Consider the following 25,031-nt stretch of genomic DNA (forward strand, 5'->3'; position numbering starts at 1 on the left):
ATTGTTACACTTTAGTTGTCCATCTCAGCAAAAGATGGCTCTGGTATGTAAATACCTGAAATACTTTTTTAGCAAGTAAAGCAACATTTGATACTTTCATACTTTTATCTCACCTTATCTGAATTTGAATCATTCCTATGCAATGTAATGGAGGTAAATTAGCCATCTGTAACTTTCAGTATGACTAATATTTTCTGCAAGTATTTTTAGGAAGACACAGCTCTATTTAGCAAAAAGAATGTTCTAAAGATTTCAAAAACATTTACAGTTAAGACATTGTGAAGTTCCACAAAAGCATTTTGTAGTTTCACAGTAAAGACACTGCACTGTTAGAAGACGATCTTGGTTTTCCTTTCATTGTACCTATTTTTAGTTTACAGCTGTTGGACCCCATTGTAGTACTTTTCTCCTAAAGAACCTCCTTTCCTATTAGAAAGGATACTTAACTCAAGCTTGATTATAATAAAGACCTTTCCTCAGCTTCTAGACAAACAAAGCAGGCAGAACTCACAGCTGTGTTTCAAAGACAGTTCTTCAGATCTTTATTAATCCTTGCTGCTCTTTTTGTAACCTGTTTCAATATTTTGATACTTACTCAGCACAGTGGCAAGAAAATCTGCACAGAGTATTCCAGAAATAGTTCAGAGTGCTCTAAGTGAAAGCTTCCAGCTTCTTCCTCCTATTTACTTCCTTTACTAACTTTGTAGCTTACATATCTCCCCCTTGAGCTTACCTCACCTATTCCTCAATGTTTTCCTGTTAATCATACATTCTTGTTGAAAGAGGGAGCTGTGATTTTTATCAGAAAACTTTGTGACACAACTTTAAAGACCTTTAATATAAAATATTTGCATACAGTTACCTTCACAATGTTTGCAACAACAAAGCCTTGATTGTTCTCTGTATCTGATAAGAGCTGCTTAATGCCATTTACTCGATCACGGAAATCTTTTGCATTCAATAAACTTATAATGTTTTTAGCATATTCTTCGCTTTCTAGTGAATTACGAGGAGCTGGTTTTCTTGAGACTTCACAGGCTTCTGTAGTCTCTCTATTGGAAAGGAAAAGTTATTCAGTCAATCCATACGCAAGTTGAAACAGGAGTCTTTAATTTCAGGCATCCTCTTTCCATATAGTGCAAATATGAGAAGCAAACATAAAATTTTCTGATGAAGGACTTTCACTTTAAACATGGTGCTATTATTAAAAAAAAAATAAAAAACCACCTTACAATAATTGTTGTTCCTAAAGTCTCAATAACATTCCACTCTAAATGCATCTATACCCATCACACAAGAGGTAAGCCTCGGCTAGGCAGAAGCCCTGTGCTGTTTCATGTTTCTGGATGAAAGTGGCTGAGTTTGTGACCAGAAACAGTTGTGAACTCCCTTCACACCAACAGGTCAAAAAAAAAGGTACTGTAGTTTAATTCTTTATTCTTCAAGTGCTTTAAACACTGATCCCAATCAAGGTGGCATCTAAGCCACACGCTGTGCTGAGGTGGTAATTCAACAACTCTTCATAGAATATTTTGAAACAAATTTTCTGTAGTATCTAGTGTCATTACACAATCATGGAAAGAATTATAAAATCTGTGGAATCACTCCTCTGTCCACATAAGTACCCTGCATTTACAGACCAGTCCAGACAGAGTCACCAGCTCATGCCTGATTCGTGAACAGAAGTCTTTGATGGAGAATGGAATAAGCATCTTTCTTGCATTTTCAAACTCAAACCTATCAGCTCTGCGAGAACAAAAGGCGGCATCAAACTCTCCTGTCCTGCTAGTGTATTACAGGCTACCAAAAGTATCTGAATCAAAGATAAGAGAGTCTTTGGCATAATGCAGTAAATAGCACCTCTTCTAAGGATGCGGACATATAGTTTCACATGCCAAAGCAAAATATACCATCAAATGTGGAATTAGTTATTATTTTGAATAGTAGAGAGTGTGTTAAAGAAATCCTATTCCTGAACAGACACACTTTCTTCAACCTGGAGGCAGTCACTGCCCCTAGGAACTCTGTATTCTTGGATGCAGCTTTTTGGTTTGGTTTAAATTTTGGAAAGGGTTTCTTTTTTCACTTCAATAGAAGACCTATCAGAAGACAAACCAGAAAACTAAAAATGAACAGAGTATCATTTAAAACCTTCAGCATCCCCAGTTAGGAGCTAACTAAATGGTTACTCCACAGGTAAGTGCACAAATAGGTAACCGGTACTGTGGCTACCACTAGGCAAGTTTTTTCTACAGAGTCCGAACAGCAGTATCTTAAAGTGATGGTGATATGGATCTACCATGAATTTTAAAAAGTCTTTTGTGTGCTGTGTGTGTGTTTTCCCAGACAGTCAACAGACAAATTAAGATTAAAAATTCACAAAGCCATTTTAATGTTACTGATTACCCTATTTAAAGGAGTTTACCTGGGACATGTCAACTTTTTCCTTTTCCTTCAGGTATGTTTAATTTTCATAACCCTTTTGTGAATGTTTCTGTACTCTCTTCTTCTGTAGTGAAGATAATAGTGAGACTATTATCCTAACGGTCAAGTTACTAACAGTGTAAAACACTGAGGATCATTACCTGTCAGTGATGTTCAGAGCATCTCTGGAAGTAGATGATGACCTCAGATGTCCAACACTACTGGTATGGGAATGTCTTCCTTTTGCTGACGGTGTATCTAATGGCATCTCCCCCAAACCCTGCACAAAGTTGTAACCATTAATTAACATGTCTGGTACAGTTCTGCACTGCTGGAGACCCTGTACAAGCAAGTCTGATAGTCATGCAAAGCACAGGAGCAAAGTACATTTCATTCAGTGCATCTGCAAGGAGTAAAGGCATGCCCAGGGCTGCTTACAAGCAGTACCTTGCCATGCTGTAGTCACTTGGTTGCTTGTCTTGCTTTGAATGCACTCCCCCGTTCCCTGTAGGTTCACTGTCTACACCTCCCACCCACTAGTACACGTTTACATTTCTCGGCTGTTAAACATGAGCTTTGCCACATACCTTTTCACATAGATAGCTAACAGATTCCTTAATGTAAGGCAAATCCTTGGCTGGCACATACTTTTCAAGCATTTTATCAAATTCAGGATGACTCATCATACTGAAGAGCATCTTTCGACCGTAATACCTGCAGGAAACAGACCATGACATATACATCCATAAACATGGATTTGCTACTGATAATTATAGGTGTGTAAATCCAAAATAAAAAAGCTCAGGAAGACTGCTATCTATATGTGTAACCAGACACACTTTTCATCCTCTCACAAAGAAACTATGCTCAAGAATCATGATTTAATCAACAATCAAGCAAATCAATGAGAACAATCTTCCATTTCAGCCATCTTTAAATAGGATGACCCAGCCTTGTCAGTTAGATGCCGTGGATCCCAGTGCCAGCATTCCCTCCATGGCCTGTATCCCATCTGTGCCCAGCACGGTATGTCCCCTGAGCCCCTCTTCTTCCTGCAGCCAGGGTGAGCACAGCTGCAGCAGGCATGCAGGTAATTCCTGCCACAGATGCTATCTGAACAGTCTTGGCAGTGCTAGGTTAACAGTTGGGCTTGATGATCTTAAGGGTCTTTTCCAGCCAAAATGATTCTATCCTCTGTCACTGCAGAGGAACACACACCGAGCTAGGCAGAGCTTTCAGCCACCTGGAATGTGCTTCTCGTAACTATGAACCTTACTAACCTGGTTTGTTGTGAACTATCCTGTGCAAATCTGGCTATTGCAGGGAAAATCCGATCAGCAACAGCTTTGGTTCCAGACAGAATCCGCTCTGGTCCCACGTGTTCTACAATGTCTGACAGGTGCTGGGCTGTGCATCTTCTCACCGCTGAATGCAGGTGGCTAAAGAAAACACAGCTGCTTAATAAAAACTCATCACAGGAGGTAAACAGCAGTATTTATGTGCTCTACCACATACGGTACACAAGTTTTCTCATCTTTAGCATATCTACAACTAGTATGCTGCTGATATGCAGATACGTATTCTGGCTGTACAAGAGAAGACCTTGTGGAGCAAAGTCTTTTATTTTATTTACTTTATTTAAAAGGATAATCCATTTGATTAGATTTAATTTCATACACTTAAAATCCGAAACTACAAGAATGCAAATGAAAAAAGAAAAAATATATCCTCTTTGTTCAAAGTCAGTTTCAACCTCTAACTGTACCTTTTGGATTAATAAAACTAATAGTTTTCTTCCTTTTAGAATTTAATTTCTAGTTTTCCTTAAAATAGTTGTAGAATGTTTTAGAAAGCACACTTTCTGGTTGTTCTTTCCATCAATTATATGAAAAACAAGTCACTATGCTCAGAAACACATCCTGTGTATTTTATATAAATTTAGTATTAAATAAAGCAGTATTCTATTGACTTCTAAAAATCCTGCAGAAGTCTATTTTCTACAAAATGGGGGCTATTAAACACCTGTGCTGATGAAAATGAGAGAAAAACTGGAATCCATTTTCAAACTTGTGCAGCAAACTAAACTTGTATAGAAATTCTGCTGTACCTGCCGGTCCCATGTGTTTTCAGAGTACACAATTCTGCAAATTCAAACTTTTCCAAATTCATTTTTGTCTTTGGATGAAAAAATCCTACTTTGAGGACAGTTTCCCTGCACAGTAAATGACACATTTGTATGGCTCATCGTTCACAGGGAAAAACAGGTTTCGAGGAGAGTGCTAAGAATTGACTTGGTAAACCACATCAGCTTTGCAGTTTGACACAGACATCCTCAAGGTGTTCTTTCTGAATGACTGTTGCCATTTCACCAAGATTTTAGTTTTCTCTGGTTGGATAGATTACCATGGCCTCACTGGAAGTAAAGCTGCCACTGGATTATACTGCACAAAGCAGCTTTAATTGCACAAAGACAACTAACCGAGTCTATCCGAATTGCAAAACGTGGCAGCTCAATACAGTCCAGGCTGCAACATCTTATCCTGTGGCATGGCAGCTCCCATGCAGGACTCAGCTGCTGCTGAGGCACCTATTTTAAGACAAGCTTTGGCTGGTGCTCAGCGCCTGCAGTTAGGTCTGTACGGCAGCCACAGGTCTTGGGAGCTTGGGAGAAGGGTGACAGTAACAGACCAACTCCTGCAGCACGTACCAATGGGGAAACACAAACTATGAGGCTTAAAGGCCTCACTCCATGGAAGCAAATAAGAATCATGGAAAGGTTTGGATTGGAAGGGCCCTTAAAGACCATCTCGTTCCACCCCCCCTGCCATGGGACACCCCCCCAGCCCAGGCTGCTCCCAGCCCCATCCAGCCTGGCCTTGGGCACTGCCAGGGATGGGGCACCCACAGCTGCTCTGGGCAGCCTGGGCCAGCGCCTCGCCGCCCTCATGGGGAACAATTTCCTCCTAATACCTGATCTAAATCTACTCTCTTTCAGTTTAAAAGCACTGTGGCCCTTGTCTTATTACTATAGGCCCTACTATAAACCCTTGCTCCCCATGAATGCCCACTGCTGGTGCAAAATCGTTGGCAATCTTTTTGCCTGCACATAAAACCTTAGAATTAAACAGAATTCATATAGATAAGAAACATGATTTAAAAACTTCTGAGATACAATCACTTTCAGATCTAGTCCTGGAATCATGTTCTTGGATCAAGCATCTGTTCAGAGGCAAATTTACAGCAATAGTCCAGTGTCTTTAGAGCAGCAGCTCACAAAAGCAAACAAAATGTTTTTATTCCTGTTGGTGAAGTCAAAACCAACTTTGTAGCAGATAAGGAATCACTACATATATCTCCTCAGGGTTTCCAGCATTAATACTTATGATCACAGTAGGCTTAAAATGTGTTGAGCAGAAAATAGGTAGATTTTAAAAGGTCTAATGAATCGCAGGCAAAACCGTAACTGTTAACTTGAATATGTAAGTTGGGGTGAACATAAGCAACTCAATGTAGGAGACAAATTTAGAAAATACATATTCTGTGTAATTACACAGTGGTGTCAAACAGAACCTTTCCACTTTGAACTGAAGACATGCCATTTTTTGCCAGATTTCCACTTTGAAAGATAATTCTCATATTCACTGTTGCAGCTTCTAGAGATCACAGATCTGTATGTGCTGCACAGGCTTTGTTGCTAATACGGCCAAAGCTTCCTGAAGCCAGTACTAGAAAAGCTGAAACTCACGGTGCTACTTAGGCCATCCACTGATGTGTCATGCATTTAAAACATACTGTACTCCACAACTGAGACACCACTTAGACTGAAGTCTTCTGAGCTGTGAAGAAACTAATCCCTGCTTCAAATGCTGTATTCAGCCTCACAGCTCAGATAATTTTGATGCTTTAGATATCTGAAAATGTGCCTGAGTTCACAAACTGGAGGGGTCAAATCTTTATAGGTCTAGAAAACCCATAAGGATAGGTCAGTGTGTTTTGACTCAGCCACTGAAAATGCGGAGCTCAGACATTGCCAGTTACGAACATGAGTATTGCTTGGCCAAGGGTTTGTAAAGAAAAGATGGGAGTGTATGAACAGACTGCTTAGCATGGCTTTTGAAGTAAAGCGATGTGCAGTTACTGTCTGCTGCTCTTAAATTCACAAGAACAATTATGTGTGGGCATGATTCATCAATAATTTAAATCCCAAGGCTGATATTTGCCTTTCAGTTTCAAGTGCAGGTAATTGCAGTACAGTTCTCATTGGCTTTCAGGAGACAGGATCAATGTATTCCACAACAACCAGCTTCCCCAGAAACAAAACAACAAAGAAAACACTTTCAATCAAGACTAACTCTCACAATTTGTAGCTGTGCAGAAAGCCTAAGGATTCATTTATAATGTAGCGTCTGAAATATTTAATGAAAGGGATAGGCTACAAGAAGTGTAGCCTATTAAATGTCATTAAGTGATGACAGGTAGATAAGAGATTAAGTATAAGTAGGTATATATGTCTCTAACATACTGGAATGCCTAATGCCTTAATTAAGTATTGCCATTACAGTGAATGAGGATATAAAAGAACAACATACTTAACAGGGAAAGTGAAAGAAAGGAATTTAACTTCTACTACAGAGTGAGGTAAGCCAGAGGTCAGAATCAAACCATGCAACCAGAAATGGAGCTTGTATGTTTGAGGTACTCAAGAAAATAATGGCCACCACCACTGCAAAGTAAATTAAAATGCAGACAAAAGACTATTAACCAGCTAAGTCTGCAGAAGAAGAGGAAATGAATCAAGATAGTTGAAGACAGAGAATTGTAAGTTAAAAGTCATCTTTCTAAATAAAAAGCATTTCTAAAAACTAGAAAAGCCAGGCATTTGACTGCAGAGCAAGTGAAAAATGAGAATGCTATGTGAGCTTTACTAGGCAAAGCCAAGTAGCAGCTTCCTAAAAATACTATACTAACAGTGAATAAAACCACCAAAGTGTTGCAAAATGACCATAAAATATACTAAGATCCAAAATTAAGAGCCGACTTTTACATAATGTACAGAAAGGAACAGGGGGGTGACAATTTGGTTTCATCCCAACAAACGTTGCCCTGGGTAGAAGTTTCGCAGAGCTGACTTACTGTATTTTCCCATTTCTGCCTTAGATTTTTTTTTAAAGACTATATTTGATAATTTTAATCTATTAACAAGTTATTTCTTTATAAAGTCTTTATAAGAATTACCTTTGCCCTCCATTTATAAGAGAACAAAGTGCACGTGCTGGAGTCACATTATTAACCATAGCCTTCAGTGCTTTGTCTACCTCTTCCCTTATAAATGTGTTGGATTCACCAGCTTTGTGCAAAAGGACTTTTACTGTATTATCTAGTTCTTGATCCATGCTCTTTTTCAGGTAGGTGAACAAATCCCCTAAACAGACCACAGCAGCTCGAGAAACACCTGAGCGTAAATTCTTGACCTGCACACAGGAAAAACCCAAACAAACAATGAATAATGTTTATAAAATATACGTTAAAATAAGTAAAACTTAATGTTTCCCTTTGTAATTTTTAAGTAACATTAAAAGCAACTAAGAAATACATTTCTAACTTGATTCACAATATGTGAGAATTAAACCACACACACATGAAGAATATTATAAAGTTACAATCTAAATTTTTTTAGTCTCTTAGCAAATCAGATCAAGTGTTGGTAATCTGAAGTGTGAGCTGCTTTGCCAAATGACAAACTCATCCTTTCAAGACTGTCCAACAGAGGAAAACTAACCACAGACGAACATACCATTTCACTTCAGTGTACCTGAGAGCTATAAAATACATATACACACATAAAGCCATTGAAATATTTTGATAGTAAAATTTAACCTCTTGAGCCACAGCCAAACTTGTTTCATGTAGCTTTGCAGTAAGAATAGTCGCATGGTAGGCAGACAAACATCTAACAGAGTTCAGACCTTTGATTTTCTTCTTCCTATGTACAAAAAATATTTAAATTCAAAACATTTGCAAATTTTTATAAAAACATTAAAATGCAGAATTCCAACAAACCAAATAGCAAACAAATTATTGTAAAATAAGGCAGTGACATATAATCTAGGAAATTCTTTCAACGTGAGTCTTTTAATGTGGTAGCAGGAATGTTTTAGCATACCAGTCTCTCAATTCCTTCCTACAGTTCTGTCCACAGCTCCAGTAATGGCAATTAAAGGATTGCTTCCCCAGTCTGCAAAGGCAGCAGCACTGTAAGCCCATGTCACCAGCCAGAGCAAAGTGAAGCCTTATCTTCCACAGAAAGTGACAAGAAGGTATTGGTGGAGGCCCTCTCCAAAACAGGGCTTAAACTCAGACATCTCTACAAATCTCTGAAGGCTTAGCTATTAAGCCTCAGTTTACAACAGTTACAGTTTAATGCAGATTTGGACTAAAATGACTTTTTTTCTTTTTTCCCATGTATCACTTGCAATCCTCACTATTTTTGAAGTTATGTCCATTTTGCTGGGTTTTTTTAAAGTAAGTTATCAAAATAAACACCTTCTACATTACATTCAGGTTGTAGGTAGATGTTTACACCTACCAGTCATCATCAGCTAAAAGCGTCAAGGCTTCTGTCAGTGCCAGTTCTGGTTTTGAGAAGGGCTGCAGTTCTGATGGGTCCATTATTTCAGGGCTATGAGTGACCGATGGGGTCTGGTCTTTATAGCGTCCTCGTGCCCCAAGAGAAATTTCATCTGCAAAGCCACAAAGCATAAGAAATAATTAGCATAACCTGAAGAAACGCATTCATTCAAAGGAAGGAAATACAAAAAGTCTGAGGTATAGACTGCTGCTCCTGAGGGACCAGGTTTTCAAAAAGACAGCTTTTCCAGTTACATCCTCGATCATTCAGCATGTCATTCATGTCAATTAATTTTTTTGCAGACAATCACGAGTATAAAAAAATCACAAACAAAATGTAGTGGGTTGTTTAATGTAAAAGCAGATGCACAATGTGCTAAACCACAGTGTGGTTAAGATACAATACAGTAAAACTTGAAGAGCCATTTGTGAAAATCTGAAGACCCTTGACCATCAGCAGCATGAGCTTCTGTTCTGAAAAATTTCTACTGTGCATTTTAAAGGCATCTCGGTGACAAAATGTACCCAGAAATGTTTTTTGGGGAGACAGAAGGGAGACAAGGTGCCATTAATACATTACATCTGAGCAAATAAAAAACCCTTTCATGTTTCCAAAATCTTCCTAAGACATTACAGGTGAAAAATGTTTCAAGGGAGCAATACTGAATTCAAATCCCCTTCACCACCACCCGCAAACTTCTGATCTTCCAGAGCACCTCAGGACTGCCCACTGTACAAACAAAACACATTAAATCTGATTGTGGAACTGTCCCAGTCCACATGTCCAAACATTTTAACAGTCTTTAGTTTACTGTAACAGCTTACCAGAATCTAGCAAGGTTGAACATTTTGTCTTCTTCAAACTGCATGTTCTTCTTAATGAAGGATTGAAGGCCACATTTTCTAATGACAAAGACACATTTCTTGATGATGTTAATATATCCCCACAGAGATTTAACTCTAGAAAATAGAATAAAATGCCCAAGCTACAAAGCAACATATAAGAAAAAAGGAAAAACCTAGTATTTCCAGTCCTAATTTGTCTCATGAAATTTTTCTAAACTACAGTCTTTCAATTATTTCCCATAAGCACTTCACTCTCCAATATCTGCATTATAAGACTGACAACAAATTAATTATAGTAATACCTCACGTCACACTAAACAGTCATGACTTTTGGTAATTATAAAATTGTAATTTCCATTTCAGCAGCATTTAACAGTATATCATTCATTTAAAACAAACACTAATCCTCACTTTCTGTTGTCATTTGCTCTGGTTCATTCAGTTTAATACTTCCCCAAGGGTTTTCTTCCTTTTTTTCGAAGTCTTTGCTTTCCTGATGTTCTTTATGATTGTGTTCTTTTTCTTCTTTTTTCTTCCACCTCATCTTATCCTGGGCAGATTTTGACATGGTCACTTTTATCTGCAAAAAAATAATGCACCCATTATGATATGCAATGTAACATAATGCAGAAGTTACACAGTAACTTATTACCCACTTCTTGATATTGTCTAAGGGAAGCATGGAAAATTACTATTTTTACCATTATTCTACACAGCAAAAGGAAATTATTCGTATAAATATTAAACTCAAATCCTGAAAAGAGCTGAATGTAGGCTTTCTGCATGGTAAGCAGTCCTACTGGCAAAAAGAAGCAACATTCCGGGTTTAAACATTTAAGAGAAATAATCATTTACTCTAAAACATCTGAATAGTTAAAGAATTAAGGTCTACGAGACCAATTCCTTGGCAGCGTTGAGTAGTTTCCTAGGATTTTAACTAACAAATGAACAGGCTGGGCTAACTCACATTTATTTGCACAGGGTTTTTTTTAAACGGTGGTCCTTAACAGCATGATCTGACCCTACTCTCTCATATATTTAAGACACAGTTCCTCACAGTTCCTCATGAAAACTTAGTAACATTTAAAACATTCTTCCATTTACTGCTTTGAATTTGATCCCTCCAAGCATTCATCTCTTCAGTGGGAATCAGAAAATTAAGACACTATTAATAATTAACTTAAAAGTTTTAGTATCTTAAAATGTTATTTTAAATGCTTTCAGAAAGACTTGTCATTTTCAATTCAAATTTTTTAAAATTTGTATCATACTTCATTCAGATAAATCTTGCTCCACACTATAACGGATGAAAATAGTATTTAACAAAGCAGCACCACTCCTCATTTTATGATCTCATATTACGGGACAGATATTCAGACAGTGTTTTTTAAAAAACTTAAGAATGGAACTATATTAATATATGTCCATCAAAAAAACAAGACATGACCAAACCCAGAAAATTCCTCCTTCCACCTTTTATGTGCTGTGGGAGTCCAAGAAAAGGACATTTTCCAGCTCCAGTCCCTCCTGCAGCCCTTCTCCCAGAGACTTTCAAGTTAGGTGGGAAGATTCTGACACAGCAGTTTGCCATTATAAAATATCCAAAGAGGAACCAAAAGAAAAAGCAGGCTCTAGGCTATTATAATCAAAACTTTTTTTACCATAACATACAGGCTAAAAAATTGTTATCAAGCTGTATTCACACATATAAAAACATAAAGTGAGACTATAAAAAAGTTTTGAAACTTTTACCTTTTTTTCATTTTCAACATAGAAATGAGAAGCACTGTGCTGCTGGATGCTTCTCCCACAGACCCCTGACGATGGCACAGCCTCCTCTCTGACAGCTTGGTCATCTCCATTCACTACACATGTTAGGGACGGGCTGTACGCTCGTGCAGAAGGAGGCGTTCCAAAAACACCTGAAAGGCATATCATGCTGTGCCCTCACCAAAATAACCATTTTATTCAGCAGAACATAGTAAAAACTGAAGAAAACGAAAAGTAATTCAAGAAGGAAAAAACATTGCTTTATACCACTAGCACCAGTTTCCACCCAAAAGTACTCTTCCTTTACTCTACCAGGTAGGATGGATGCACGTACATGCGTGCACACTGCGCTCAGCCACAACCTAACCTTCATAATTCATAAAACTGCCACTCTTCTTTGTTGGAATGGAACTGCATATCCAGTAACTGCAAAACTTCCAAGTGTAATTCTTTTTATTCCAATTTAAACTGGAGATTGTTCACAATCTGAAATGATGTATGGAATCTATTTCCCCCCCTCCTAAAGGTGCAGTGTCCCTCATTTTAATAACATGATGGCATATAGGAGATAATTTTGGTTTTCTAATACCTTTATGAACAATCACAACTGCATCTTCAGACAGGACACTTGGTGAAATGAAATCTAGATTGTTCATCTGTGGGAAATCAGGCGCTGACTCTGCAAGACCTTAAAGAAACAAAAAAAGTCACCCAAAGTAAATCATGCAGTTTACACTTAGGTAGCTGTTTTGTTCTGCTATGTCATCATACGCTGACATCTGAATTTATCACCTTTATGAATCAGTATATTTTCAAGTTACTGGAGTTAACAAGATTTACTAAATATTATTACCCTCAAAATCATGCAAAGATTATAGGAAACAAAATTTTTGCCAAAAGACCATAAAGAAAACCAATGTTTGTAAGAGGATTTTTAAATCAACTGATTCCACTGGAAAAAAACAACCAGATGTTTCAAACTCACTTAGTGGAAGTATAGCACTGTTTTGTATATAATTCAGCACAATTTAATCAAACAAGAATTTGCTAAAATATTTTTTTACCCCAAACAGCACATAATGCTGTTTCCTATATAAAGCAGTGCCTCAATTTCTTCACCAAAGTGGATGACATGTATTTTGCACTTCTGTATTGGCTAAACTAGTTGCAAATAAAAATGCTAGTTTGCGATAAAATAAGGAGACCATTTGCTTTTGCTATTTAACCTGAATAAACTGAAATTTCTGAACAGAAAAGATGATGCCGCAAAGCCTGATCACCTACTAGAAAGTCCATAAATGAAGTCAAGTGGACCAGTGAACCGTCCCTGCTGCGAAACACCCCAATAAGCTGACAGCTTCTGTCTGCAATGATGACTGCTGTACAATGCCCTCTGCCAGGCAAACTGCAGCATCCCAACATGTCATTTGGGGCTCTTGACAGCTCTGTTGTGCTTTCTGCCCTCATCTCAGTTTTCAGTTTGTCAAAAATAATCACAGGTAAGAGTATGACAGATGCCTCTTTACTTTACAAATGACCCGGTTCCACAGTTTTACTTTTGGAGCTGTCCTTTTTATACATTATGAGAAGAAAGATCAAGTTAAAAGGTTTTTTCTCAAAGTGTTGCTTTGTCCTTCCACAAACCCAGTCACTGGCTGCTGAATGTTCCAAGTTTTAACATTTGAGAACTGTTGAAATTGGTCTTTTGGGAGTTTCTTGAACATAATCTTGAGGACTCACGAGCAATTAATTCTCCCTTAGACCATAACTGAATGGGCATCAAATACTGGTCCTCTTTGGAACCTACCCCAGATCAGGACCTTCTATCCTAACCTCAGTTTCTAGCCCAAAAAAAGCAGAAACTTCATTTCACAGGCATCGCAGGATACGCAGGTGTTAAAAACAAAAAACAGAAGGATTTACAAATCTGATTATAAAGTTTACTTCCATTGCTCAACTTTAGAAGTTTCACATGAAATAGCACTCCACCAGATTGATAAAACCTTGAGAACAGACAAAACTCTCCAAGAGATGGAGAAAACAAAAAATCTTATTGGCATAAAGTTCACATTCGTTATTCAATATCTATTTAATTTTCTATTTGTCACTAAAACATAATGACTTGAGATCTATTTTTGCCAGCTCTGAGGGAGATCTGAACAGGAGACAGTGAAACCACAAGCTCCTTAAGCTGACTTCTACATTTCACTTTTGATGTAAAAAAAAAAAAAAAAAAAAAGTTGCTGCTCTGTTCTAACAAGCTTATAGTTGCAAAACATATCTGTATTGCACACACAACAATTCTGATGTAGGGAACAGCAGCTCCTAGGACACATTAAAATGACACAGTTAAAACTGAGTAAAATATAATGGTTGAAGTTCCTTAATTTTCCCAATGAACAACAGAGTAATTTAAACACAAACTTTTAAAGCTGTTCATTCATTCAGACTGAGATAATGAACAATTTGGTCCTTTTGTCATGCCATGTACTGTCGCTTGACTTTTAATTGTAATTTAATTGGCAGTGTAACTTCAGTTAATGTCAGGAAAAAACCCTACTTGTATAGCATAAGTATAAAGACTAGAAAAGAGGAAACCATGCTAAAAACTTTGAAATGTATTTTCTATATAACCTATTTTACAGAAGGCTATACATAGCCTCAGCTTTTGCCATAAATGAGAGCTCAGATGAACTGCAATGTAACAAACTCACAAACCTTTTGAAAACATAAAGTTTCTTTGGTGTTCCATATTTTGACTTTGAAAAATAGCATGTGACACTTCTTGCTTCTTGTCCTCATAATCTCCACATCCGTTGCCACAGTTCAAACGTTGGCCAACTACGCTAACCTTAGAAGTCCCCTTATCATCAAATGCTAGCCATACAAAAGGAAAAAATCAAATATTAAAATAAAATCAGTAATAGTTTTTCCTGTGTACTACAGGATTCTCCAATAGTTACTTTTTCAGAGGCACTCATACTAGTTTTATGCCTACAGTATGAGCATTTTTGCCTCTGAGTGTTTCAACAAAACTGCTCAAGCTTTATTCATTTTTCACATGCAAAGCGTGTCATCAACAGATATTCCCAGTTTGAAAGTCTAACTCAAAGTTTGAAAAATTATTTTTTAGTTTAAAATCTTTCAAATATGAACAACTGAATACTAAGTAATTCAGCAATAAAAGCCAAATTAAGTCATATGTCAACTAAGTGAAAATAGTAAAATACTAGTTAAAACACATGAAATTTTTCGATTTACATAGCCTAGAAGTCATAAAACACATTTTTACATTACAGTTACAGACAACAGAAATGGAGCATTTTTATGTCTGCAATGCATTGTGCAATGCCATTCTCAATACATTTTAGTTTTGGTTTAAAAAAAAAAAACACAACAATCCCCAACTCTAATTACTTCAAGAATCCTTAAAAGCATCATTTCTGCTTTTTCAAATACCCCTAAAATTCAAATACCTAAGAAGACAAAAGTCCTTTTATATATGTGGTTTTACTACATATTCCACAAATCCCACTGAACTAGCCTCCCGTTTAATTGAAGAGATTGACAGGCACGACCTGGGTGACCCAACTCTGGTAATGCTGACCACTGGTGACCAGTGTGCTGCGAGGGCTACTGGGGTGGCCCTGCTTCCCACAGCCGCAGGCGTGACAGTGCTGCTGCCTTTCCTACACCCGCCTGCCCGTCTGCCTCGAAGCTCTGCGCTGGCGGCTGTCACTGTCAACCCCCCCCCACATCCACATGAGGTCCAGAGCTGTACTGAAATCCTTACAAAGGTTTCTTGTCTTCTCTTCTTCAGCTGAGAGCTTGGATCAGAGCTGACTCTTTTGCTCTGCTAGGGGACAAAAACTGAAGGGCATGTTTTGCTGTGGGATGCTTGAGAAGGTGCGGCTCTTCCAGCAAGGAACACTGCAGACTGGCGTGAGATGCTCTGGAAAATTACTACACGGCCAGATCCCTGAAGGTCCAACAACTCCTCAACCATGAGTTTCTGCACTGTCCCAACAGAGTCTAGTCATTATAGTGTTTCATATATCAACATTAAGACTTCACACTTTAGGACCGATCTTGCTGTATTTAGTATGACAGCACCCTCTGGCCTCTGAAACTGTCAGGATCCCGAGGAAAGATGGGTCACAGAGAGGTTTTCAAGGTGTCGACTATTAAAAGCTGCACAAAATTCCTCTTACAGAAAGAATTTGGGAAGTAAGAAATGTCTGAGAGCTGCCATTATATTATAACAAAGCTAAGAGGAGCTGATAAAATTCATCTCAGAGAAACAGCTGAAGCAATCTGAGAAGAATTAGCAAGTTAATGATAGGTAAGGGACAAATAGATTTCCAGAACAAAAAGGAGCAGAAGTGTAAAACTCTTTAAAAAAAGAATAGAAAAAAAAAACTGAAGAAGGAGCCAGGGAACGACTGACCCACATGCTGGGCAATTCAGTTCCCGGGGCTCTATCAGGGTAAATTAATGCATTTGGAAGCATCCACCAGAAAACAGCATGATCAGAGAAATCTGGTCTCCTTTTATGACACAGCAACAGACTGTTGGCAGGATCTGGCAGGAAAGAAGCGAGAGATGCCATGTATCATCCCAGGCATTCATACACAGAGTAGTTACCAAAAGCTTCACTCTCCAAATGGAGGGATATATCAAGCAGGTTTCTGCCACAGTCTGTTCAGGATGCACTACTATCCAGCAGTTTGCCCAAACAGCAGGATAACAAGGCAGCACGCTGAATTCAAATAAAGGTTGGCAAATGGGAAGCATACACACGTGCTTGAGGACAGGATCTAAATTCAAGGAGCTCATGATAAAGTAGAACAACGATCCAAGAAGAACAGGACTTAGGAAGGACAGGACTGATTTTGCATGTTTTACAACAAAACAACCCTTTCAACTCTAACTGTGCAACGGGTATTGCAGGGGTACTACATTGCAAGAAAGACAGATCTGTTGCAAACAGCCTAGATGACAGCAGTTAGAAAGTCCATAGAGTCTGACCTATGAAGGAAGGCTAGAAAAAACAGGAGTTAGTCTAAAGGACAGAAAACAAAAGAGGGGGGAAGAATTAGGAAAAAAAAAAAAAAAAAGGGAGCTGCTTGGAAGAAGACGACATTCTGTCCTTTGAAATAAAAGTAAAATGCAGTGAGGTAAGTTACAGCAAGGGGGATTTATATTCAGTGCTAGAAAAAAACCTCATCTGGTAAGACCCATTAAATATCAAACTGATTTTTACAAGTTCTCCAAGTTCCAGTGTGAAAATTCAGAGATTTTTGAGATTTGAATTGTGTGATGGGTCGAGTCCAGCCAGCAGTAGGAGCAAATTACTTTTCTTTAGCAATTAGCTGCACAGGTCTTACACCAGCCTTATCGGTAGTAGGCTGTCAGCACTCCGCAGGAGGTCCAGTGCTGTGCATTCTGGTTGATCAGCTGGCTCAATAAGCAAAATAAATGCACTCCTCATTATTTAACACTGAAGGACAACTTCTCACAGAAGGTCTTTTCATATAAAGAATAGAAAATCATTAACCACAGTATGTATTACCATGTACATGCAGTATTTGCTTTTCTGGCTTATGCTGTTACTTGAAAAACCTTTTTGCTAATTTATCCTGAGAAAAGTAGCCTTAGCTGAAATGGGGATCAATAGCTTCAATTTCTCAAAAAAAAGGTCGTGAGTCTCAGTAGCAACTACTCGTTTGTGAATGTAATGGCTTTGCAAATGCAGGCCTGTAAGGTGCCCTTCAATCTTAACTAAGTTTTGTAAACTTTTTGGAAAAAATACTTAGCTGCTGAGGCTGCAATGGGGTGCAACAGAGCAGTCTTTGGGAAGAGAGGTCTGAAAACAACTTTGTGGACACAACTCCCTCGGTTCCTTTCGTCCACCCAGTTGAATCAAAATTGTTTAAGCATAAATAATCATAAAGAATTGGTTTCTGCCCATTACAGAGATCTGCAGTTACCTGTACTTCACTGTAAGCATAAATAGAATAGCTTCACTTAAATTCAATTTCCTACTAGGAAATTAACCGTTTGCAACATTGTGACCCTTCCTGCTCTTACCCAGCTGGTGTCCAATGAATTTACACACATTTTATCCTGACATAGAAAGGCAGAACCCTGGAGTTCCTTCTCACCTGCAGCATCACAGTATATTCTTAATTTGACCAAACAGCATCTAGCAATTACCTTTTTTTAAATGCTGAAGGGATGTGAGCTCATTGAACAATAAGAACAGACACAGCAAGTGACTGTTTTGTTACATCAATGAAGCAAGGCAGATATTGAAAAGCACAGTGCAATACCTGTGCTGGAGTTATGTTCTGCCACATTTGGGTCTCTGTTTCTTGCTGAAGACAATCTTGCAGGCTGTGATTTGCTGCCAAGTAGTGGAAAGGTGTCTGACCTGTGAAAATAGAAAAGGATTTTTTATAGGTACAATTCTACACAGTAGTGAAAGCCCAGCTACATAACACTTTGTAGCAAAGACAACAGATTTCAGTTTCTCATCCCCAATGTACTTGGTGGACAAACATTTCCAGTATACTTCCACAAATGTTCACACTGAGTAGAAAAAGAAAATTCAGTAGAAATTATTTGATGTGCAGGTCCATTATGAAGAACACCATAAAGACAATCCTTAAAAGTAAACTTCCCACTAAGATGAAATTTAACATATATTGGAAAAGCGAAGGAACTGTTTGCCCTAGGGATTGATGATGCTGGTTCCAATCCAGCAAAGAATGGCAAATGAAAGTGACCAAATACACTAACCTTTCACTTCCAGGAATGAGCTGTTTCCAGCTTAGTGTCTAGCAGACAAACATTCACCAGGAAAATGCTGTTATCTACAAGAAAATCTTTAAAATTACGCATTTGAATATTAAAGCTGAAGGCACCCAGAGCCCTGCATGGTTACATACTGTGCCTAGCTACGTCATAGCCACAGCGAAACAGCAGCTGTTCCACTTTCTGCTGGGACCAAAATATGCACAGCTAGGGGACTTGCTTTTAAGACCCTGAGGACAGCACATGCTTCAGAAACTTCACTAATACCAGTATCAAGCTCCCATTTCTCATGGTAGTTTATCAGTAGATAAACCAATCCTTCTAAAAGTAAACAGACACAAAAAGCCTGTGTTCTTGTTGCCCAGCTACACACATTTTGTGAATAGACAATACCAATTTCCAATGCTCACAAAGCACCTGAACTAAACTCTCTGATATTTTATGAACTTTCCAAAGCTTTCAGTGTCTGCTGGGATATATTTTGTCACTTCTACAAATACAGTCTTACTGCCAGATGTCCCCTCTCTTCCTTGCTAGATCAGAATTCCTGTATCTGTGAATTCTGCAAAACATCAAGCTTGTGTGTCACTGAATAATGGAAACGGCATGTTGTATAGAATGTGTCCTTAGCCAAAACCTTGCCTGGAAGAACATAACACACAGAAGTTTATAGTCTTGACTTTTTAGGTATTCTAGCATTTGAATGTGTTGTTTTTACAACTGTGATTCAGCAGTAATGCATACAGGGAAGATATGTATGTATTCATTAGTTCTGAGACTGCATAACTGTGAAAACCTTCTGTTTCTGAATCACTCCAGTCTCCCTCTGTATGAAAAACCTTTGTTTTGCTTATTGTCTCTCTTCCTTCCTATTCTGTTAATACAGCTGTATGCCAGTCATAATAAAGATGCATCGAGTACACACAAAAATAAAAGATCCATCTTTGGATCAGAGCTACAAGCAGCTTTCTCATGGGCTCTGACAGCAGAAAAGGAAATTCTGTACTGAAAAATTTGCAAAAATCCTCAAAAACCTTGTTATTTCATTAAAAAATAAAATATACTGCTCATCAACAACTAGAACGTTGCTGTTTAAAGTCACAGCAGCATGTGTTATCACACAACTTCCTTCTAGAACAGCTCTGTGAAGCGTTTTAACTTGACAATAGTCTGTCAGTAATAAAATGGAAATAGTTCATGATCTGCAATAATAAGAAACATCTACAATGTCCTTTTATTGCAAAAAACCAAGCCATTCCTTCTTCATTTCCAAGCTATAATTGGCAAACCTTATCCTTCCTCTTAACACATTTGCCTTCTTACTCATTTGTTTAGGCTATGGTTCACATAACTTCTATGGGAGGCTAAAGTCTTAATAAAATATTTACTACCACTGGCAGTACTTCACGGCACTGTGTTACTATGGCTGCACCAGGGAATTCTTTCAAATTAAAAGCAAGCACAATCTAGAATAATATAGTTAAGCAGCTGTTGTACAGGGCACTATATTTTTAGATAGGAAAATAATTCACATTTAAAAATCAAGCTATTAAGCAAAGCAATTCTATAGAAAAAATACAGTACAGATTTCATCCCCTTTGATATTTAACTAACAACAGCAGAGACTGTGTGTAAGAATTGCAGGGCGGAGTTAACACACAAGTTTCACTCACGTTCTTCTCTGGAGGACTATGGACTCAGGTGAAATGACAGACTCCTGGCTGTAAACTCCACTTTCGCTGCAGGAGCCCGCGCTGGGGGAAGAATCATGGGAGGGGGAGTCCGCAGAGAGATCAAGTTTAAGAGCAGAATCAGGACTTTCAAGTTCTGAAATGTTGCTGTTGCTGCTTAGCTTTGCCCTTTTCTTAGCTGCGCTGTTTCGTAGAGATCTAAGTGAATTCTGCATCTAAACAGGATTGAAAACAAAATGACAGGTTTTATTCACTGCACAGGTAAAAAGCTTTTTTAAGCAAAAGAAATTATGTTTCTGAGTGTTGAGTTCAATTCACAGGAGTTCAGTGCACATGTCCCTGTTGGGCAATGTGACTGACCACTTACGTAGGTTATGCAGTATGATAATGATGCTTTTCATTGTTTTACTTCACAAGAATAATTATCCTGCAAGTAAATGCAAATTCACAGCGATACTGTATCCTAGCTTCATTTTGCAAAAAGAATAGATTCCTACAAAAATACATGAGCTGCTCTTCTCTTTTTTATTAGATGAAAGGAAGCATTTGATGGCTGCTAGTACACACATTGGGACCTTCAGGCTATTCACAACAGAACTGTGCCCAGCTGCTAAATTTGCAGAAGTGAATCCTGAAAACTGTGCCTAGCAAGCAGAGCGCCTACTCAAATAAGAAGGAAAATCTATAATGAATAAAGCTTCATGCTACTGCACATTCTCTCCTCTTTTTGCTAAGTATATTTGGTGTAGAAAACATTCTTCCTCTGTCCATTTACCACTACCACCTCAAGTTACTTTCAGTAGTTACTAGAGGATGGAAGATAAAGACAGTGAGGCAAAGCCATTAAGCCCTACTGCAACTGCTCTCAGATCCACAGGGAACAAAGGAATTTGAGATTCAAGCAGTCGCCATGAACTGTGACAGAAATAAGGACATGTTGCGTGGGATCATGCGGAGAAGATGACACAAAATCCATAGCTATGCTACCCACATAATCAACATTGCAACGGTTTCAATTTGTACTGATGGGGATACTGCCGACACAGTTCCACCTTCCCTGGAAATTATCCAGCATGCCTCAGCAGTATTTTTCTGTGCCTCAGACTGGTGCAGCTATTTGGTATTTCTCAAAAATCAGAGAGACTCGAGCAACAGATTCCTTTGGGATGCGCTGGGCACAGTGGCCAGGGTTGGCATACGTCTAGGCTCCTGTATGCAGGGGGGTCTCACCAGACAACCCATGCAACTGAAAAACAGCTATGCAGGATGTGCAGCTACACTGGCTTCAGTACTTCATGGAACAGCACACAGAGATGCTAGAATAAAGTCCGTTGAACAAGTCTCGTGTCACAGAAGGTAAATATTTTTAAAGGTATTAAATATTTCAAATATTTTCTAAGCCACAGGTGGAGTGCCACACACAATGGCCAGAACACTGGCCATTGAATACACATAATCGGCTCAAATTATTACTAGTGGATTCCCACATCCAGGAGGGATGCCGACCTGCCAGGCCTCGTGTCAAATATGTCTGTGTCATACCAAACAGCTGCAGGTGACACCATACTAATCCAGCTTCACATCAGTTCTTCTCATTTTACTCCATGAAAAAATGACCGAATTCTGAGAGGGCTGTGACAAGTTGCGTGGATTATCAGTGACAGCCCGCTTCAGCAAAGTCAGGAGGCTGAGGAAGTTCCCAGGCTGAGTCAAACAAACCCTTCATCAAGGAAGTTATTTGCTATTTTGAGCCCTCTATTATAACTAAAGGCAGGATTATTACTTAAATCTGACATGAAATTTAAAATGAAGTCAAGGTAATGAGAACAGAAGCTGTAGAAAGGCTTACAGTTCTGCCTTGGTACTACAACAACTGAAAACATTTGGACTTGAGCTCTGAGAAAAACAAGGGAAATTAAGCTATCTGGAACAAACATGGGAAGAGTGCTTCAGCATCACTTTTCATTGCTTTACTTAGCTTTTGTCAGATGCTCAATGGTTTCTCATCAAAACTTGCTGTACTGATGACAGCGTCACAAAATTTAAGTCAGAAACAGTATTTTCTGGCTCTTGTTCAGAAAAAAAAAAAAGCTTACAACAGATCAACTGTTAAAAGTGTGTTATGTCATATTTGAACCAACCTCTTCTTGGTCCACTTCCTCGCCATCAACATTTAGCTCTGAAAGATCAGTTGCAATCTTCCTATGCACTTCATTCAGCCATATGTCCTCACACTCTTCGTTCTTCCACTTCATCACGTTTAAGTCAATCTTGTCAGGCAGTGGGCTGGTGAGGCGGGGTATGGGGGGGACAGGTCTGGTCCCATTCAGGCCCCAGCGGGAGGCTGGGTGTCTCACCAGGGTGGGTTTCAGCTGCAGAGGAGAATGTTTCTCCTGCATATTGTCCCCTGAACAAGATACAAGCAGATCTCAGCCCTTTGGAGGGATGACAGAACACTGCATGCACCAGAATAAACTTCATGTCTCATTTCTGTATCACACCAGAAAACTCCTTTTGCAATGAGGTGAGTGTCAAACATAATTATGCATGCAATTTTATCTACTATTATAAATACATTTCAAGGACGTTTTGTTTGGCTGAGTATCAGCAAATGTAAATAAAACCAGTAAGAACATAAAACAGCTGTACTGAGTCAGATGAAAGGACTGTCCCCTAACAAGGTAAGAAACCAACACTTAAAGAGTATTCAGACTTTTAGGAAGTTCCTGGGTCAGAGGCTTGACATAAGCTGACGCACCGTCCTGGTACATACATTGGCTTGCTTTATCAATAAGCTCTTGCTTTTGGCATCTTCAGCAGCCTGCAGCAGTCAGCTCTACAATGAGCATTAAAAAAGCACTTCCTTTTTTATAAAACCTGATGTCACCAAACCCCTTTCTTAGCTCCTCCATGTATGTGTGTATACACATATTCATGTGTACAAATATGCACACTCACAGATGAAAGTTTCTCACATGAACAAGAGTAGATAGTGAGTCCCTATCTAACTTCATTTTTATACCATTCCTCATGTGAGAAGCTTTCAACGTTCCTTCTCCAACATCAATTTTCCAAATGCACCAAACTCCTGTTCCTGAATATTTGTTTGCACACATTTTGCAATATTTAATTTTACAAAATCATTAGGAACATTACCAGACTTGCCTCTTTGCATAGTACTGTCTATTACCTCCTGACTCTACCTCTTCCACCCCCCTGCATTCCAAGCTCAGTTGCCAATCTCTTCTACTTAGTGTCTCCTTTTAAAAAAATATAAACTAGTGTTTCATCCATGTGTGTGCCAACATATACTACCTTTAAAAAGTAATTAATTCCTTAATTAAGAAAAAAAGACTAGTTGCTCTAACAACAATAAAGTTACTCCAAAGAAACAGAAAAAAATTAAATACATATGGACAATGTACAGAAAATCAACAAGTGATGAACACACACCTAGAAGATAAAGTTACCTGCACTCCAGGGACAGGTGACTTCCAACGCATTAACTTAGACATTTTCTACATATGCACAAGAATACCAGTCTCAATGAAGACAACATTTAAAACAGTTTTCTTTAAATCAGTGCAAAATCTTATGTGGGAACTGTTACTTTGCTTACAGAAGGTATGCCTCATGAGTGATTAGGAATCAATTTAGGCTAAACAGATTGCAAAGCTATTTTTAACCTAAAATAAGATTGTCTTTAGCAAGTATTTGAAAGCAAGATAAATTGTTTAAGCAACCGTAATTAAATAAACTTTAAACTATTTCAGGTTAACCAATGTGTACATGAGGTCTTCAAAGATGGGAAATCAGACGATAAACGGCAGTCTGTGCCATTAGCTGTCAGTGTGAATTGGGATGAAATCAGCACAGGTTCTGCTCACTAGAGATGTAGCTGTTTGTAGCCAGGTTTTAAAGAGCTATTCTGAGCATGGGGAATTCAAGACACACATTTCTAAATGAGAATAGAGGCAAAAAGGCAAAATACAATGAGTAGTATATTTTTTGCACATGTATTAATTAAAGTATTAAAAGTAACAGGTATTTCTGTATTGCCTTTCTCTAAAAATGCTAGATTTTGGAGTTTGTTTTTATTTTATTTTAGTTTGAAGAAAAACTTTTCCCCAATACATTACTGAGAAGAAAAGCGGAGCTGTAGCTTATCACGCTTTATGACAAAATACAAAGATATCACTTTTTAAGAGCAGCATCCAGTGATGTGATTAGCCTAGTGAAGCTATAAACCACATTTCTAACCGAAACTGGGGCATTGCATAATTCCGCATTTACCTGCCACTGTAGGTTTTCTGACCGCTGCTTGAAGTCACTCAAAATGCAAACCTGAAATCAGTTTTCCTCATATTGACAGCATTCCTACCTGTATTGTCTCCTGACTTTTGTCTGAGACGCTGCTTCTGTGAACTAGGCTTAGGCAGTCCTTCAAAGCTTTTAAGAGGCCAGGAGTTTGAGAAGCTCATGCCATTATCTTGTGACTTCTTTGGAGAGTCAGCCAGAGAGGTGTGCTTTGGGCTGTTCCTGGGTGATGACAGAGGGTAAGACGGCAGAATGAAGGAGCCCTGGCTCACATTAGAACCTTGGAAGGACATCGTATGCTCTGCTTGATTGCAAAAACTTCTCTGGGTCTTGCTGGAAAGATTTAGGCTGCCACAACCTGAGCAAAGAAAAAGAGAACAGTATTTGTGGTAATTAGCCTCTGACAGCTCTTATAATAATAATTTACAAGGAAACAATATACCATTTAGACAGTCAAAAGCTGAAGATCAGCATTTTACCAAAGCAAACAGGCCAATCAGTTAACTTCATTTTATAAATTGCATTGTTCCTCAAAACAGC

At 38.4% G+C, this 25,031-nt stretch overlaps 1 protein-coding gene across 3 annotated transcripts in view; it reads right to left on the reverse strand.

Moving 5' to 3' along the window:
• TOGARAM1 (TOG array regulator of axonemal microtubules 1) overlaps window positions 1-25,031 on the reverse strand; it is a 45,075-nt gene that overhangs the window by 3,767 nt on the left and 16,277 nt on the right. The window contains exons 4-19 of one of the 3 annotated variants that reach the window (XM_080397262.1): window positions 24,556-24,849; window positions 22,316-22,581; window positions 20,157-20,389; window positions 18,000-18,100; window positions 14,386-14,544; window positions 12,257-12,355; window positions 11,650-11,819; window positions 10,309-10,477; window positions 9,877-9,954; window positions 9,011-9,164; window positions 8,302-8,407; window positions 7,660-7,895; window positions 3,705-3,863; window positions 3,012-3,138; window positions 2,586-2,704; window positions 863-1,052 (exon numbers count right to left, since the gene is read on the reverse strand). In XM_080397262.1, the coding sequence (XP_080253388.1) occupies window positions 863-1,052; window positions 2,586-2,704; window positions 3,012-3,138; window positions 3,705-3,863; window positions 7,660-7,895; window positions 8,302-8,407; window positions 9,011-9,164; window positions 9,877-9,954; window positions 10,309-10,477; window positions 11,650-11,819; window positions 12,257-12,355; window positions 14,386-14,544; window positions 18,000-18,100; window positions 20,157-20,389; window positions 22,316-22,581; window positions 24,556-24,849 (2,660 nt within the window). Of the gene's footprint in view, window positions 1-862; window positions 1,053-2,585; window positions 2,705-3,011; window positions 3,139-3,704; window positions 3,864-7,659; window positions 7,896-8,301; window positions 8,408-9,010; window positions 9,165-9,876; window positions 10,012-10,308; window positions 10,478-11,649; window positions 11,820-12,256; window positions 12,356-14,385; window positions 14,545-17,999; window positions 18,101-20,156; window positions 20,390-22,315; window positions 22,582-24,555; window positions 24,850-25,031 lie in introns of all 3 variants that reach the window. The other 2 variants (XM_080397261.1, XM_080397263.1) reach the window with 2 other exon arrangements.

Source organism: Falco punctatus, assembly GCF_963210335.1.
Source record: "Falco punctatus genome assembly, chromosome: 7".
Lineage (NCBI taxonomy): Eukaryota > Metazoa > Chordata > Aves > Falconiformes > Falconidae > Falco > Falco punctatus.